Source organism: Tupaia chinensis, unplaced genomic scaffold, assembly GCF_000334495.1.
Source record: "Tupaia chinensis unplaced genomic scaffold, TupChi_1.0 Scaffold147038_1, whole genome shotgun sequence".
Taxonomy (NCBI): domain Eukaryota; kingdom Metazoa; phylum Chordata; class Mammalia; order Scandentia; family Tupaiidae; genus Tupaia; species Tupaia belangeri.
The window spans coordinates 2,142,644-2,158,964 of NW_006206889.1; the positions used below are offsets into that span (position 1 = coordinate 2,142,644).

General features: G+C 39.6%; 1 protein-coding gene across 2 annotated transcripts in view; it reads left to right on the top strand.

Moving 5' to 3' along the window:
* The window catches only part of TRAPPC10 (trafficking protein particle complex subunit 10), a 107,751-nt gene that overhangs the window by 76,677 nt on the left and 14,753 nt on the right, over positions 1-16,321 (top strand). For both annotated transcript variants that reach the window (XM_027768656.1, XM_027768657.1), the window contains 5 exons: positions 8-166; positions 7,451-7,680; positions 8,923-9,023; positions 10,393-10,519; positions 11,888-12,058. In XM_027768656.1, the coding sequence (XP_027624457.1) occupies positions 8-166; positions 7,451-7,680; positions 8,923-9,023; positions 10,393-10,519; positions 11,888-12,058 (788 nt within the window). The remainder of the gene's footprint in view (positions 1-7; positions 167-7,450; positions 7,681-8,922; positions 9,024-10,392; positions 10,520-11,887; positions 12,059-16,321) is intronic.

Below are 16,321 nucleotides of genomic sequence, written 5' to 3' on the forward strand. Positions count from 1 at the left end.
TCTTCAGATAGCCTTTTGGCTGGTATTCCTCAGAAGGTCAAGTTCACTGTCACTACTGGCCATTACACGATAAAAAGTGGGGACAGCCTCCAGCTCAGCAACGCAGAAGCCATGCTCATCCTGTGTCAGGCAGAGAACAGAGCCAAGGTCTATTCTAACACGGGAGGTAAGGTGCTTGCCATGGGGCAGCCGTGTGGTGCAGGTAGACACTCAGCATCATCCTGTTACCTGAGACTGTGAGAATGAGTGCTGCTTTACTGCCATCAGTCAGCATAGCCTGACACTTCTAAGCCCCACACTGTCCTCAGACAGCACTCAAAGTCAGACTTAGGTGACCTATGACTGGAATTGGCTTTCCATTGAAGGAATTAAGTACGAGTTGTACACACACAAAGCAGGAGATGGAGTTGGCCTTACTAAGGACATCTGGTGCAGATCATGACTGGACCTGCATTCCTCTGTGAGGCTCTGCCAGCATTTGCCACCTGCCTGTCCCACATCCCACTACCAAAGAGCAAAAGCAGATGAGCCTTTCATTCTTTATTTTTAATTTCTTATTTATATTTAATCATCAAGCATCTATAAAGTGTACAATATGATTTTTCAAAGCATGCACAGTAGTAACAATCAAATCAAGGTGTTACCATATATTGGGTCATTGGAAACGTTATGATGTATTTTTCTGTGCAGAAATGCGTTATGACTTTTCCAACTACCTAATATATCATTTTCAACAGAGAACTTTACATTATTGTGTCTGCTAAATATTTTTCCCCAAGCCCCTCTCTCCCACTCCCTGCTGTGCACCCTCTCTTGTACAGTCTGGTATCTAAACTTGCCCTCCCTACTGTTTATATCTTTGAGTCTCTCTGCCATAGGATGCAGACCTTTGGTGTATATTGAGTGGGGATATATAGTTTGTCTTTCATAGTCTTGATTTGTTTTGCCTAGCATTAAATCTTCAATATTTATCTACTTTGTATCACATGACAGGGTCTTATTGTTCTTTGTGGCTGAGTAATGTATAGTGCCACATTTTTTCAATCCAGTCATCAGTTCTTGGACATTTAGATTGATTCCATGTCTTAGCAATTGTGAATAATGCTGCACTAAACATGGATATGCAAGTGTCTTTCCAGCTGAGTGTTTTCTTATCCTTTGGTTAAACACCAAGGAGTGAAATTACTAGGTATTCTGGTAGTTCTATATGTAGGTTTTTAGGAACCTACAAATTGTTTTCTTCATGGCTTAATTAGTTACATTCCCAGTAATAGCATAGGAGGCTTCCCTTTACACCACAGCCTCACCGTTCTTTATTTTTTTATCATAGCCATTCTGTCTAGGGTTAAGTGGTATCATTGTGGGTTTGATTTGCATTTTCATTGTGAATAGAGATGTAAACCTTTTTTTTTTTCCATATACTTTTTGGCCATTCATATGTCTTTTTAGAAAATGATCTGTTCAGCCCCTTTTTTTTTTTTTGGAGAGGTTTTCCACTATAGGGCATGTGCGCTTGCCAGACAGAGACATAGAGACAGAAAGCGAGAAATCACCCCCCAGGGGGGATGGTCACGCCGCAATCCCTTCTCCTCCATTCTCCTCTCGGGATCTTGGGCACGCACGCACATGTGCCCGGCGTGAGTTTTAAGCCACTGGGTCCGGGACGTGAACCGTGGTCGACTACGTGGGAGTCCAGCGACATAGCCATTACGCTAACTGCTGGTTCCCTGTTCAGCCCATTTGACAATTTTTAAATTGGATTTTTTTGGGGGGTGTTGGTTAAGCTACTTGAGTTCCCTTTATATTCTGGTTGTTAGACCCTTAACTGAAGCATAGTTTGCAAGTATTTTCTCCTATTCTGTGGGTTGTCTCTTCATTCTAATTATTGTTTCTTTTGCTGTACAGATACTTTTTGCATGATCTTGCTTGTCTGTTTTTGGAATTGTGCCTGTGCTTTAGGGGTCTTGCTTAAGAAATCTTTGCCTACTGCAGTATCTTAAAGTGTTTCTCCTGTGTTTCCACCAGTTGTTTTATAGTTTGAGGGTTACCATTAGATCTTAGATCCATTTTGAATTGATTTTTATTAATGGTGAGAAGTAAGTGTCCATTTTCATTTTTCTGAGGTGGATAACCCATTCTTTCAGCAACATTTGCTGAAGAGACTTTCTTTGCCCCACTGTGTTCTTTGTCAAAAATTCAGTTGGCTGTTTGGTTTGGGATTAATTTCTGGATTCTCTGTTCTGTTGGTCTATGTATCTGTTTTTCTGCCAGTACTATGTTGTTTTGATTATCACAGCTTCATATTATATTTTGAGACCGGGTAGTGAGATGTCTCCTACATTATTATTTTTGCACAGTATTGTGTTGATAATATGGGCTCTTTTATAATTCTGGACAAATATTATGATTGTTTTTCCTATCTCTGTGAAGAATGTCACTAGTAATTTGATCAGAATAACTTTGAATTTGTACATTAATTTGGATAGAACTGACATTTCGGTTTTATTGATTTTTTTCAAGGTGTCTTTCCATTTTTTTGGTATCTGATATTTTTCCCCCAGTTTTTCATAGTTTTCTTTGTAGTGGTCTTTCATCTCTTTAGTTAGATTTTTTCCTAGGCTTTTGTATGTGCGTGTGTGTGTGTGTGTGTAGCTATTATAAATGGGATCATTTTATTCAGTTCTGCCTTGATCTGTTCATTGTTGGTATATATACCAGCAATGCTGTAGATTTTTATATGTTGGTTTTTATATCCTGCCAATTTATTGAGTTTATTTATCACTTCTAGAAATTTTCTTTGTGGATTCTTTTGGATTTTCTATGTATACAATCATTGTCTCTAAATAGGGATGATTTCACTCCTTCTTTTCCTATTTGAATGCCTTTTATTTTACTCTTGTACTTAATTGTGTTAGCTAGGACTTACTGTGTTGAAAAGGAGTGGAGAAAGTGGTGTTGAAAAGGAGTGGAGAAAGTGGACAACCTTGTCTTGTTCCAATGTTTGGTGAGAAAGCTTTCAGCTTTTCCCCATTCAGTATGATATTAACTATGGGTTTATCATGTGAATTTTATCACGTTGAGAAATTTACCTTCTATACCTGTTTTTCTGAGAGTCTTAATCATGAAGGGATGTTGTATTTTATCAAATACTTTTTGTGCATCAGTTGATATAATCATCCGTTTTTTTCTCTTTCCTTGTGTTAGTGTGATACATTACATTTACTGTACATTGAATCATCCTTGCGATAAAGCCTATCCAGTCATGGTGTAGAATCTTTTTAATGTGCTGTTGGATTCACTTTGCTAGTATCTTACTGAGGATTTTTTCATCTGTATCAAAATTCGATAGAATTCAGAAGTGAAGCCATTAGGACCCAGGCTTTTCCTTGTTGGGAGACTGCATTACTGATTCAGTCGCGTTGTTATTCAGGCTTTCTATTTCTTCCTGTTCAGTTTAGGTAAATTATGTGTGTCCAGAAATTTGTCCTTCTCATCTAGGTTTTCTTGTTTATTGGCATATAACTGCTTGTAGTATTCTCTCACGTTCTTTTGCATTTCTATTATATCTATAGTAATAGTGCCAGTTTACTATTGATTTTATTTATCTGATTCCATTCTCTGTTTTTCTTGATTAGTCTAGCTAGTGGATTGTCAATTTTGTTTATCCTCTCAAAAATCCAGCTTTTTATTTTGTTTATTTTTTTGTGTGAATGTAGTATTATTTATTTTTTCTGCCTCTTTTTCGATTGTTACCATTTTTCCAGTTTCTTGAGAAACATCATTATTTTATTTATTTGCCACCTTTCTGTTTTTTTCTTAAGAGCACTAATTGCTCTAAACTTCTCACATGATTGCTTTCACTGCGTCCCAAAGATAATAGAGAGTCGTGTGTTTGTTATCATTTCAGTCTTAATTTCTTTGGTAGTTTCGAAGTCGGTTAGGTGTAGATTGTTTAGTTTCCCTGTCTTCATTTTTTTGTAGGCTCTTTCTGTTGTTGATTTCAAGTTTAATTCCATTGTGGTTGGGAAAAATGCTGGGTATAGTTTCTGTACTTTAAATTTGTAAAGACTTGTTTTATGACTAATTATGTGGTCAGTTTTCAACAGTGGTACATGTGGGCATGAGAAAAATATGTATTTCGTGATTGTTGGGTGAAATGTTCTAATGTCCATCAGGTACATTTTGTTTATGGTATCATTTGGTTCCTGTATCTCTTTGTTTATTTTTTATCTAAATGACTTGTCTAGTAATGACAGTAGGTATTGAAATCCTCAACACTTAGTGTGCTATAGTATCTCTCTCCCTTTAGATCTAGTAGCACTTTCTTTCACAGATTTGGGTACCCCGGTGCTGTGTGTATAAATATTTAATAACTATTTTATTTTCTTGGTGAATTAATCCTTTCAGTACTATATAGTGTCCTTATTTGTCTCTTTTTTATACTTTTTCTCTTGAAGTCTGTTTTGTCTAATATCAGTGTTGCAACTCCAGCCTTTTTTTTTGTTTCTGTTTGCATGAAATGACTTTTTCCAGTCCTTCACTTTCTGTCTATGTATGTCTGTATCACCGAGGTGTGTTTCTTGTAAACAGCATATAGAATGTTTCTGCTTATTATTTTTTTAATCCATTCAGCCAGTCTGTGTCTTTTAATTGGAGAATTCAGTCCATTAACATTCAACATTGTTGAGACCAGCAGATGGCATAATGGTTATGTTGCTGGACTCCCATGTAGTTGACCACAGTTCAAGTCCTGGACCCAGTGGCTTAGAACTCATGCTGGGTGTGTGTGCATGTGTGCTCAAAATCCTGAGAGGAGAATGGAGGAGAAGGGATTTCAGTGTGGTCATCCCCCCAGAGGGGTTATTTCTTGCTTTCTACCTGTCAGTTTCTATCTCTCCGGTGAGTGCATGTGCCCTATAACAACAAAAACAAAAACAAAAAACTCTCTTAAAAATTCAACATTATTAAGGATGTCTGTGGACTTATTCCTGTCCTTTTTTTAGTCACTTTTTTAGTTGTTTTATATTTTCTTATTTCCATTTATCTCCCTTTTATTTTCCTGATGTAGTATTCCTTTAAGAACTGGTCTAGTATTGGTACATTCTTTCAGTTTTGTTTATCTGGGAATGATTTTATTTCTCCTTCCCATTGGAAAGATAATTTTGATGAATATAGTATTCTTGGTTGAAACGTGTTTTCTTTCAGAGTTTTAAATATGTCTTCCCATCTTTTCCTTATCTGCATTGTTTTTCTTTAGAGGTCTGAGGTTAGTCTGATGAGGTAACTTTTGTAAGTGACTTGACATCTCTCTCTTACCATTTTTAGAATATTGTCTTTCTCTTTAATTTTTACCAAGTTGGCAATGATGAGTCTTGGAGAGGATCTTATGTTGAATCTACTTGGTGTTCTTTGCATGTCCTGGATCTGAATGTCTGTGTGTCTCTAGATTTGTAAAGTTTTTAGATAGTGTTTCATGAAAGAGATTTTTTTATGCCTTTATCCATCTCTTTGCTTTCTGGAATACCCATTATGCAGATATTTGGCTCCTTGGTAGTGTCTAGAATTTCCTATGTTTTGTCCTCAGTTGTGTTTTTTATTTTTTTTAATTCTTTTTCAGTGTCTTGTACTAAGTCATAGGTTTCTTCAAGGTCAGAGATTCTTTCTTCTGTGTGGTCTAATTTACTGTTAATATTTTTGAGGGAGATTTTATTCCCTATATTATATTCTTTATCTCCAGAAGTTCTGTTTGATTCATTTTTAGAGTGTCTATCTTTTTATGGAATTTCTCCTTCATGGAATGATTTTATCTTCTGCTAAAATTTATTGTCTTTTTTATTTTATTGAATTTTATTAACAGTAAATATTCTGAATCCCTTTTCTGACATTTGTATGATTTCTTGTGTTTTATACATTGTTGGTGAGGAATTATTGTGTTCCTTTGGGAGAGAGATATTTCTTTGTTTTCTAATATTTCTTGTGTCTTTGCATTGATTTTTAGGCATCTGATGAAGTACTCACTTCTTCCTAATTTCTGGAGTAGGTTTTATTGTGCCAGGGTGGGAACCACAATCCTTAGTGCCATGTGTGACCCTGGCAAAGTAGTTCATGAGGAAGGGCCAGTAACCAGCCATATCTTTCAGATTAGAGTAGGTCTTGTGCACCTGTTCGTGAGACAAGGAGTGTCAGGAAGAGCTGCCTTGTGGTTAGTGTAGGTTGGAGCAATTAACCATTCCCCTGGAGTTGAGTCTTAAAAAAAAGACCTACCCTACCTGCCAGATGGGGGTGTGTTGTAGTGCCCAAATTCCTATCTCTGTTGGGATAGGTGTGCTCTCCTTTGAATCCTCTGTTCCTTTTGCACTGTGGGGATTTGACTCTCAGTGGACTTCTACCTGCTGGTCAACTTGCAGTACATGACAGCTCTCCTGCCAGCTTGGGGTGGGTGGTCCAATTTTTTCCTCCTGATGTTGTTTATGCTTATGCTTCCCGATGATCTGTATTAGTTCCGTGCCTGTTCCCGTGTTCTTCTCTGGGTTGAGTTACTGGAATGCATGGTGGGAGTCTGGGGTTTGGAGTTTCAGAAGGAGAGTTTCTCTCGTTTCTCTCCTTCCGCAGGAAAGTTTGGGAGGGGGATGTCCTCCAGAACCTTATTGGCTTCAGGCAGTTGACTCCTTTCTGCTCTTACAAATAGAAACCATGCAAACTGGAAATTCTTGCTGACTCTTTTCTGTCCCCTTATGGGCTTGCCTGATTCCTCTCTCTGTGGAGGCTGTGCTCAGGCAACGGCCCTGGCCCAGGTACATGTGGTACCTGCAGAGATGGTGACAGACAGCACTCTCCTTAGTCAGTGGTCATGTTCCCTTAACTTACCTCAACGTCTCTGGTCCCAGTGTAGGTGAGGGGTGAAACGAGCAGGCAGAGCATGAGACAGTAGCCACAGGGTCGACAAGTAGCATGGGTGGGAGTTGGCAAGTGTGCAGGCGGGTGGAGCAGGCGGATGACAGCCCACATGAACCTTTCTGGCACTATTTGGAAGTCCTAAAGAATGTCCAGCAACCCTGTCCTAGCTGTGAGGGTAGAAAGGGAAGGCGCCTTAGTCCCTTCTGGGCAGGCATTGATCTGCTAATGGCATGGAGTGGGAGGTATCATGTGGGGCATACCTGGTGCTTGGGTGGGCACATGCTTAGTCCCCTTCAGTCTTCAGATTGAGAGAAATGGCTTTGTGGGCTTCAGCCTCCCCACTTCGTGCTAGGCCACTGTGGCCACTGTCTTTGGTGGGCAGAGGGAGTCTGCTCTTGGTTTCCCCACCTCGTCCCTCCTGCTGCTGTTCTTCCACATGCACAGGAGCTTAAGGAGCAGAGCTGTGACCTCCCTGCTGGCCCACTATTCACTCTGAAAAAGCGGGAAACCAACACAGGAAATGTGTAGGACATGACTTTCCTGTCTTTTGTAGAAAAGTGTTCTGATGCATTGCTCCGGATTCAGTCATCTGACAAGGTCACAAGCATCAGCCTGCCCATTGCACCTGCGTACCATGTGATTGAATTCGAACTGGAGGTTCTCTCTTTACCTTCAGCACCAGCAACTGGAGGAGACACTGATAAGCTGGGGACGCCAGAGCCTCATAGGAAGCATAAGGATAAACAGAAGGCCAGCCACTGCATGGTCACCACAGATCACAAAGTAAGGAGGGGCTGGGAGGCAGTTCAGCCTTTTGGAGCGCCTGCCAGCACGAGTTCATGTGTTTCCCATTTATGTCTGAATCACTCCTTCTTAGGCAAGGGTTGTATTTTGCAAAGACAGAGGTAGTCAGGCTCTAACTTTGTGTCCCAATTCAAGAGGGAAGGAAATTTATTAAGAACCACAATAATAGCTTAGGAGTACAGGAGTTAGATTGGGTTAGTGATCCATTGTCTGATGAGCAGGCCTGGGGATTCAGTATCATTTCTTGAACTGTCACATCCAACTCAACAAGGAAGGAGCTCTGTCATTTAGGCTTTGATGCTGTTGTTTATTAACAGATATTTGAGATATACATGACTTTGGTCCCAAATGCACAGGAAATCTGCTCAAAGAATATGTCACCAGCACCATGTCTATTCAGGGAATATCTCTGTCTTGTAACTCAGATGTCAATTCTGAGGGCTCTTTAAACAGCCTAAGTGTATATGCACCCAAAGTATATGCACCAGAGTAATAGGATAAAGAGGGGAAGAACACAGTCATTGCAAAGCCTAAAGTATCAGGTAATTACCTAAAGAATATTGTTTTAGTTTCCTGTTCTCAAAGAGTATATTAGGGATTTTCTTCTTTTTTCTCTATATAGCAATCAGGAGGCCAAGATGGTCTTTTTTTTTTTTTTCAGTAGGAGTACATAGTACTGGAAGAATGAATGTTCTCTACTTAGTATATTCCCTGTGTGAGATCAGATGAGGCTTCAGACTTGCTTCTTGCACCCCTTAAGGGAATGAATAACTTTGTCCACATGTATGCCCCAGAATCGATTGGCTTTTGTTTGTATATTCAGTGTCAGATGGATTAAATTTTTAGATAATTTATTAAGTTTGGAGAGGTTAGATGCATGTGACTGAAACACTTTGTCAGAAGCTCCCTGCATCATGGCCCCACATGTGGGAGAGAGATCAGTGGGTTAATTGACAGCCAGGACACCTGTGCTATGTAGCCATTTGGACCATTCTAGCAGTGTGTTCTGTCTCCAGCTGTGTCGTCTTGTGTACGCAACATCATGTTTCTTAACTTGGTTGGACATATCTTTAATAGGGTTTTCTTTCTGAATCTGATTGCAAATAAAATATCTAAGAAACAAAATGTCTAGGAGACCAGTGGTGATTAAATTCGGATAATGGTGGCGGTGGTGGTTGTGCTGGCAGATGAGTGGTCTGAGTATGTCCTACTTCTCTGCAGGTGTCAATTGACTGCCCATGGTCGATCTACTCCACGGTCATTGCGCTGACCTTCAGTGTGCCCTTCCGGACCTCGCACTCTCTGTTGTCTGCTGGAACTCGGTATGGAGGTGTGATGCACAGGCCCTAGCTTATCCCAAGACTCCCAAGTGAGGATTTCAAAACCCCACTCAGAACTTGGCCTTAATGATAATTCAGGATGTTTTCTTATACAACCATAATGCCATCATCCACTTATTAAAATTCACAATTCCCTAGCATCCTGGAATACCCATTCCAAACTCAGATTTTCCCACATCTGTTTTCAAAAATGATTTTACAGTTGGCGTGTTTGATTTGGGGTCCAAGCAAAATCCCTATTGTGTTACTAGGTCTCTTTTTGCCCCTTCATCCATTTTTTAGCCATGGACCTATTGACAGACTTGAGTCAGTTGTCCTTTAGAAAATCTGCCATGTGGATTAGCTGGTTGCATCCTGGAGGTGTATTTTGTTTCCTGTATCTTATTTTGATTGCAGTTTTCTCTCAAGAAGGATTTCTTAGCTTTAGCACTTCTGGTGTTCAGGTTGCATGACTCTTTGTCATAGGGCTATCTCATGCATGTGGGGTGTTAGCAGTCTCAATGGGCTCTGCCTTTATCTCATTGTACTCCCTACCCCCAGGTGACAGCCACACATACCTTCAGACAGTGTCCAGTGCACTACACCTGCTCTGGGAAACACCTGTCTGGGGCTGGGTTTACCTCTGATTTATAGCTTTTGACAAGGGAGTGCGGAGGTGGTGCCACATACATATCATGTTTCCTTGTGTTAGGAGATGCGTGGCATCTGTTGTCTCACTTTACATGATGATGCTGATGTTGATCACAGAGCACAGGGACAATAGTCTGGCCTCTCTCTGTAACCTTCCCAATTGCTTTTCTTCATTGATGATGTCTGGATCATTTGGGAACAGAGATGTCACAACTATGTTTAGAAGGGAATGTCAGATCACAGCAGAGGGACCGTAGATAGAAACGATTAAAAACATTAGTAATCCTTAAAAAACCCTGAGGTGTTTACTAAAGACTTGCTTTTTAGAATTCTGTGGGTAACAGAAATGAAGGTGAGCCCTGTATTTAGTTTCTCAGTAAATAATTGTTACTTGTAATGAGAAAGAGTGTCAGTCTTTCCCGTATAGCTCATCACACAGCCTGTTAGGTGCTTAGAGAGATACAGTCAGAATCATGTAATAGGACTGTATTGGAGACAGACTAGTTTTGGGTCATTTTCCTACAGAAATAGCTTTTAAAAATCTGTTGTCCCCTTCTCTCCCAGACACTTTTCATATGTGAAATCTAAACAACTTGCTCTTATTTTGCATTGTCACTTTTGTGGTTCCCCACTCAAAGAAGGTCTTCTTCACAAAGCTAAAATATATTTAATATTAAAGTTTCTTAATGTCAAATTCATATTTTTTGTTTTTCTGCTTTAGGAAATATATCCAAGTTTGTGTCCAGAATTTGTCAGAACTTGACTTTCAGCTCTCAGATAGCAATCTTGTAGATACTGGTGATAGTGCTGACCTGCAGCTAATACCATTGAACACACAATGCCAACAGGTAAACTTTTTCTACAGTTGAGCATAAACTTCTCAGCAGAAAATCAATAAGAATATAGTGTTTGCAGTGTTTTGATGACAGTAACATAGTGTGCTTTGAAGCTGAACCTTTAAACACAGAGAATAGTGTCACTGCTAAGTAGTGTGAGCTGCATGCATTGAAGACTGCTCTGCAGCTAGAGCTGTGTGTGCCATGGTTGCAGGTCTTGTTCTGGGCTGGGTGGGTTAGGAAATAGATTGGTATTTGCTTTTTGTTTTGTTTTGTTTTGTTTTGTTTTTGCTACAGGATCTTTGTGTTTGACAGAGAGAGGGAATGTGAGAAATCACCCTCATGCCCCTTGGGAAATGTCCACACCCCAATCCTTTTTCTTCTAGTCTTTCTCAGGATTTTGGTCCACATTTACACAAATCTGGCATGATTTTCTAGCCTTGGGTTCTAGAACTTGAACTGTGCAGCTGGCCATCTGGGATCCAGAGCCTTAACCTCCATGCTTACCTGCTGGTAGCAGGTATTTGCATTTTTTAGAAGAATCTAATCTTGATCTTGGCCTACTCTATGCAGAGGTTTATGCAAATGCAAGTATGTGCTAGATTCTCACATGGATTGTAAAGACATCCGTACCTAGAGGAAATGGTTCTGCCTGTGACAAGTATGGCCTATGCCAGAGGGAGGGCCTCTTAGATAGTGTGTACCTGTGCAGAGGAATCATGTCACAGACACTGCCTGGTTGAGAACTGACCTTGTCCTTCTGTCCATTTTCACATGTGTTTTTAGATAGTAAACTCCTGAGTGTTTAGAAGATCAAAGGTTTTCTTAATGGATATCATTGTCTCTGACACTTTCAAAAGATTTTTTTTTCCTGCCAATATTCAGCCACTTTTAAATCTTGCCTAAGCCTGTTGCTGTGCTTGTAGGTGTGGACTTTATTTGTAATAGTGATAGTCAGTCCATGCATTAGTTCTTGCTAGTTCCTAAACTAACTCAATGTAGCATATAAAGTAATTGGCATGATGTAAAGCTACTTTATGGTTGGTTGATAGTATCTCCCTGTTTGGAATGTATGAGTATCCTAATAAATATCTAAGTTTCTTTTATGATCCCCTATGATTTGAAGCTTCTGTCGAATCATGAAGAATTAAAGCGTTTTTACTAGTTCTGGGCAGTATTCTACTGGGACAAGGGCAGGCAGGAGAAGAGTGGTGGAGGGTAGTGTAGACTGTAGAGGCATACTCTTCGTGATACTGAGCAGGGCTCCCTGGAGCATGGCTTTATCTCATACTGTTTTCTCTTTGCACGAGTGCCTTTCTTCTTAGCATACTTGTGGGTGTATTGTGCTGTGTGAATGTTGACAGCCAACTTTCTTTGCAGTGCATCTACCGCAAGCAGTCGGTGTTCTTTGTCTGGGAGCTGAAGTGGACACAGGAGCCGCCCCCTTCTCTGCATTGCCAGTTCTCCGTTGGATTCGCCCCTGCTTCTGAAGAGCAGCTGTCTGTCTCCTTGAAGCCGTACACCTATGAGTTTCAAGTGGAAAGTTTTTTTGTACGTAATGTATATTTTGTGGGGCTAGGGTGGGGACGTGAAAGGTGGCGTCAGCGTATTCTTGGAAATCTAGAAATTCTCTCATACAGTAAGAAAGAAGCTCCAAGAAAATTGCCCGTGTCCAGAGCAGTTGAATCCCTGGCTCTCTCTTTCTAGAACCCCAGTCCCTTTTTGAGGGGCACACCTGAGGGGCAATTGCTGGCAGCAGCTGAGAGGAGTGTGTTCTTCTGTGATACCTGGGTCTACTTTTCTCTTTTTTAGGTTTACCTAGTAACGTCCAGGGACTATTTCTTAGAACCATTTCATTTTGACCATTTGCTGTTACTCAGGGGCATTTTCCCTAAAGCACATTTCTAATTTTTTAAAAGAAAAACTGAAAATATTATAGATATTTGTTGAGTATTTTTTTACAATCTGTGCATCTTTTGGTAGATGGTAATTAAGCAACTAAAAGTAGAACAGAGGTAGGCTAGTCAATACAGTCTTGTTGCTTTGTTCCTTTAGTGTAATTTTTTGAGTTAGTTTTAGGCAGTCCCTAATGTAAATGTATGATTTTGTGATACTTCCTTTCCTTCTCTTCACTGCTTGAACTTATCAGACGGTGTTTTATTTAAGAAGGTATTTGTGGTTGTAGTTCTTACTATTAGCAGGTTTCTCTGCCTCCTTCTAACCCAAACAGACTGTTTTGACCCTCGTGTTTTATTTAACTCTCCTTACTAGCTTTAGGGAGCTAAATATAACTTATCTTGTGATACAAATAGACAACTTTTAAGTTTTTAAAATTTCTTTCATGAGAGAATGAGGGATCCCTCATAGGGCCCCACTATGTGGTGAGTCTCTCCCCGGCCTTCTAGCCAGCCAGGATCATGGTCACACCTATGGCCACACCCAGCATGTTCAGGTCAACTTGGAATGTGAACCCCAGGCCTTTGCTATGACTCCAGCATTGTACATTTTCATTCTGTTGTCTATGCCACAGGGGCTGGGCCTAAATGGGTAACTTAAATTTTTTGCTCTTTTTCTTTTCTTATTTTTATTTCTTCCACGAGTAAGAGAGACAGAGAGAGTGCACATGTACTCAGGAGATAGTACCATCAATAAGGTGTTGGTGTGATCCATCTCCAGCTTCAGCTAGCCACAGTCATGAGTACACGTGTGCCTGGTGTGCTCAGGGAGGTATCTGGATGCAAATCCAGAACCTTTCCATGTGGGTTTTCTCATGTTACCAACTGTAATTTTGCTCCTATACTACTGTCTAGCCCCTAAACAGGTAACTTTCCAATGCATTAACAACAACTGAACACTAAATAATTAGAATGGTAAAGAGTCTACATAAACTTAATTCTGCTTTCCACAGATGATATTTACTAGTTAGCAAATATTTTACATTTTTTTTTCCTCTCTTCAAATTAGGAGTATAGAACTGAATAATCTGAGAAAATGGTGAGGAAAAAAAATGGTGGATTGCTCTTTTTAAATCTGATATGCTGAGGACCAGATATATTGAAAGTTATATTTTCAAATAGGATTATTAACATATAACTTATTCACTGTGCAGTTCACCCGTTTAGAGTATATGATTCAGTGGTTTTCAATATATTTATAGTTGTGTGAGGGACCTTCCAAGGTTCATGGAAAACGCACTTAGAGAAATCTATATATGGATTTCAAAACTGTCTTGCAGCAAATAATGGACTGTAACTCCATTTTTTCAGAAACTTTTGAAATCCCCTCATATAACTATTGGATTATCGGAATACGTCTTGACATTTCCGGCAACCTTATCTTATGATCTTATTTTGCAACACTTTTATCATTCCAGAAGTAAATCTTCTACTCTTCTACAGTCTCTCCTTTGTCCTCCTTACTTCTACCCATGCCACCATTCATTTATAGGCAAATCCATTTACATGGGTTTGCTTTTTCTGAACGTTGCATATGAAGGATTATAGGGACCCTTTTTTGGGGGGGGTGGATTTTTTGCCATAGGATGTGTGTGCTCACCAGAGAGACATAAAGCAAGTAATCATTTACTAGGAGGGATGGCCATGCCATGATTCCTTCTCCTCCATTCTCTTCTTGGGATTTTGGACATCCACACACACGCGTCTGGTGGACTCGAACCATGGTCAGCCATGTGGGAGTCCAGCACCTTAACCATTATGCCACCTGTTGGCTCCTGTAATAGGGACTGTTTTTGGTGACTGCGTTTCTTTCACTCAGCATCATGTTTTCAAGTCTCAACCATTTTGAGGCAAATGCTTTTCTTAACTGAATAACTTACTGATTTACCAGTGATTGGAATCTAGATAGTTTATATTTGGGGGCTATCATGAATAATGATGCTGTGAAAATCTATGTATAAGTTTTTATGTGGATATATATATTGGGTGAATAACTACTAGTGTAATTGTTGGCTTGTGCATTTTTTTTTTGAGAGGGTTTTTTTTTTTCACTATAGGGCGCGTGCGCTCGCCAGACAGACAGAGAGAGACATAGAGACAGAAAGCGAGAAATCACCCCCCAGGGGGGATGGTCACGCCGCAATCCCTTCTCCTCCATTCTCCTCCCGGGATCTTGGGCACGTACGCACACGCGCCCGGCGTGAGTTTTAAGCCACCGGGTCCGGGACACGAACCGCGGTCGACTATGTGGGAGTCCAGCGACATAGCCATTACGCTAACTGCTGGTTCCCGCTTGTGCATTTTTTGAGAAGCTGCCAAACTTTCAGAGAAGCCAAACCACCTTATGTTCCCACCAGCAACATAAGTGTTCCAATTTCTGTACATTCTTGAGAAAACTTTTTTAAAAAATAATTTAAAATTAACATATAATAATTGTACATGTTTATTGAGCTATATGAGATTTTACAGTACAAGAATGCAATAATAAATCATTCAGGATAGTTAGCAGAGCCATCATTTCAACCGTTGTGATTACTTAATATATTGGGAACATTGAAAATACTCCCTTTAGTTACTTTGGGATACACAAGTTGTTGCAGTTTGTTTTCTTCTCAGTGTACTTTATAACACTTGAAATTGTTCCTTCTATCAATCTGCAATTTTATTTCCATTAATCCATATTCCTATATTTCCCCCAATCCTTCCCAACCTCCAGCAGTCATTTCATCCTTCTACTTCTGTGAAGTTTTGTTTTCAGTTTCTATATATGAGAGAGAACATGTGGTATATATATTTTTTTCTGTCTGGCTTATGTCACTTCCATAATGTCTTCCAAGCTATTCCATTTAACATCAAATGATCAAATGACAGGATTTTGTCTTTTTAATGTTTATACACACACACACATTTTCTTTATCCATTTGTCAGTTGATTGGGACTTAGGTTTTTTCCTTATCTTGGCTATTCTGAATAGCACTGCAGTAAACATAGGGGTATAGATATCTTTGTGACATACTGACTTACTTTCTTTTAGATATTTATGTACTAATAGGATTACTATGGAAGTTCTATTTTTCTTTTTTCTTTTTTTTTTAGAGGTTTTTGCCTTAAGATGCATGCACTGGAGAGAGACAGACAGACAGACAGACAGAGACAGACACGGACAGACAGTGAAAGGGAAAGTAAGAAATCACCTTCCAGGGGAGACGGCCATGCCCAGTTCTTTCTCCTTTCTCCTTCCGGGATCTTGGGCTTGCACGTGTATGTGCCCTGTGAGTTTTAAGCTACTGGATCCGAACTCGAACTATCGTCAGCCACATGGGAGTCCAGTGACATAATCACTATGCCATCTGCTGGTCCCCTATTTTTAGTTTTTGAGGAACTTCCATACTGCTTTCCATAATGGTTGTGCTAATTTACATTCCTAACAATAGTGTAAAAGAGTGTCCTTTTCTCTATCCTTGCTAGCATTTGTTATTTTTTCTTTCTGTTAATAGCCTTTCTAGGTGGGATGAGATTTCACTGTGGCTTTGATTAGCATTTTGCTACTAATTAGTGATGTTGAGCATGTTTTCATATTTTTGTTGACCGTTTGTATGTCTTTTGAGAATTGTATATTTGAGTAATTTACTCATTTCTTAATTGGGTTATTTGTTTTTTTGTTATTGAGTTTTTTGCATTCTTAGTTACTAACCCCTAGTCAGATGGCAGTATGCAAATATTTTCTCCCATTCTGTGTGTTGTCTCTTCTCTCTGTTGATTGTTTCCTTTGCCGTACAGAAGTTTTTTGGTCGAATATAATCCCATTTGTCTTATTTTTTATTTTGTTGCCTGTGCCTTCAAGATTTTAGTTATGAAC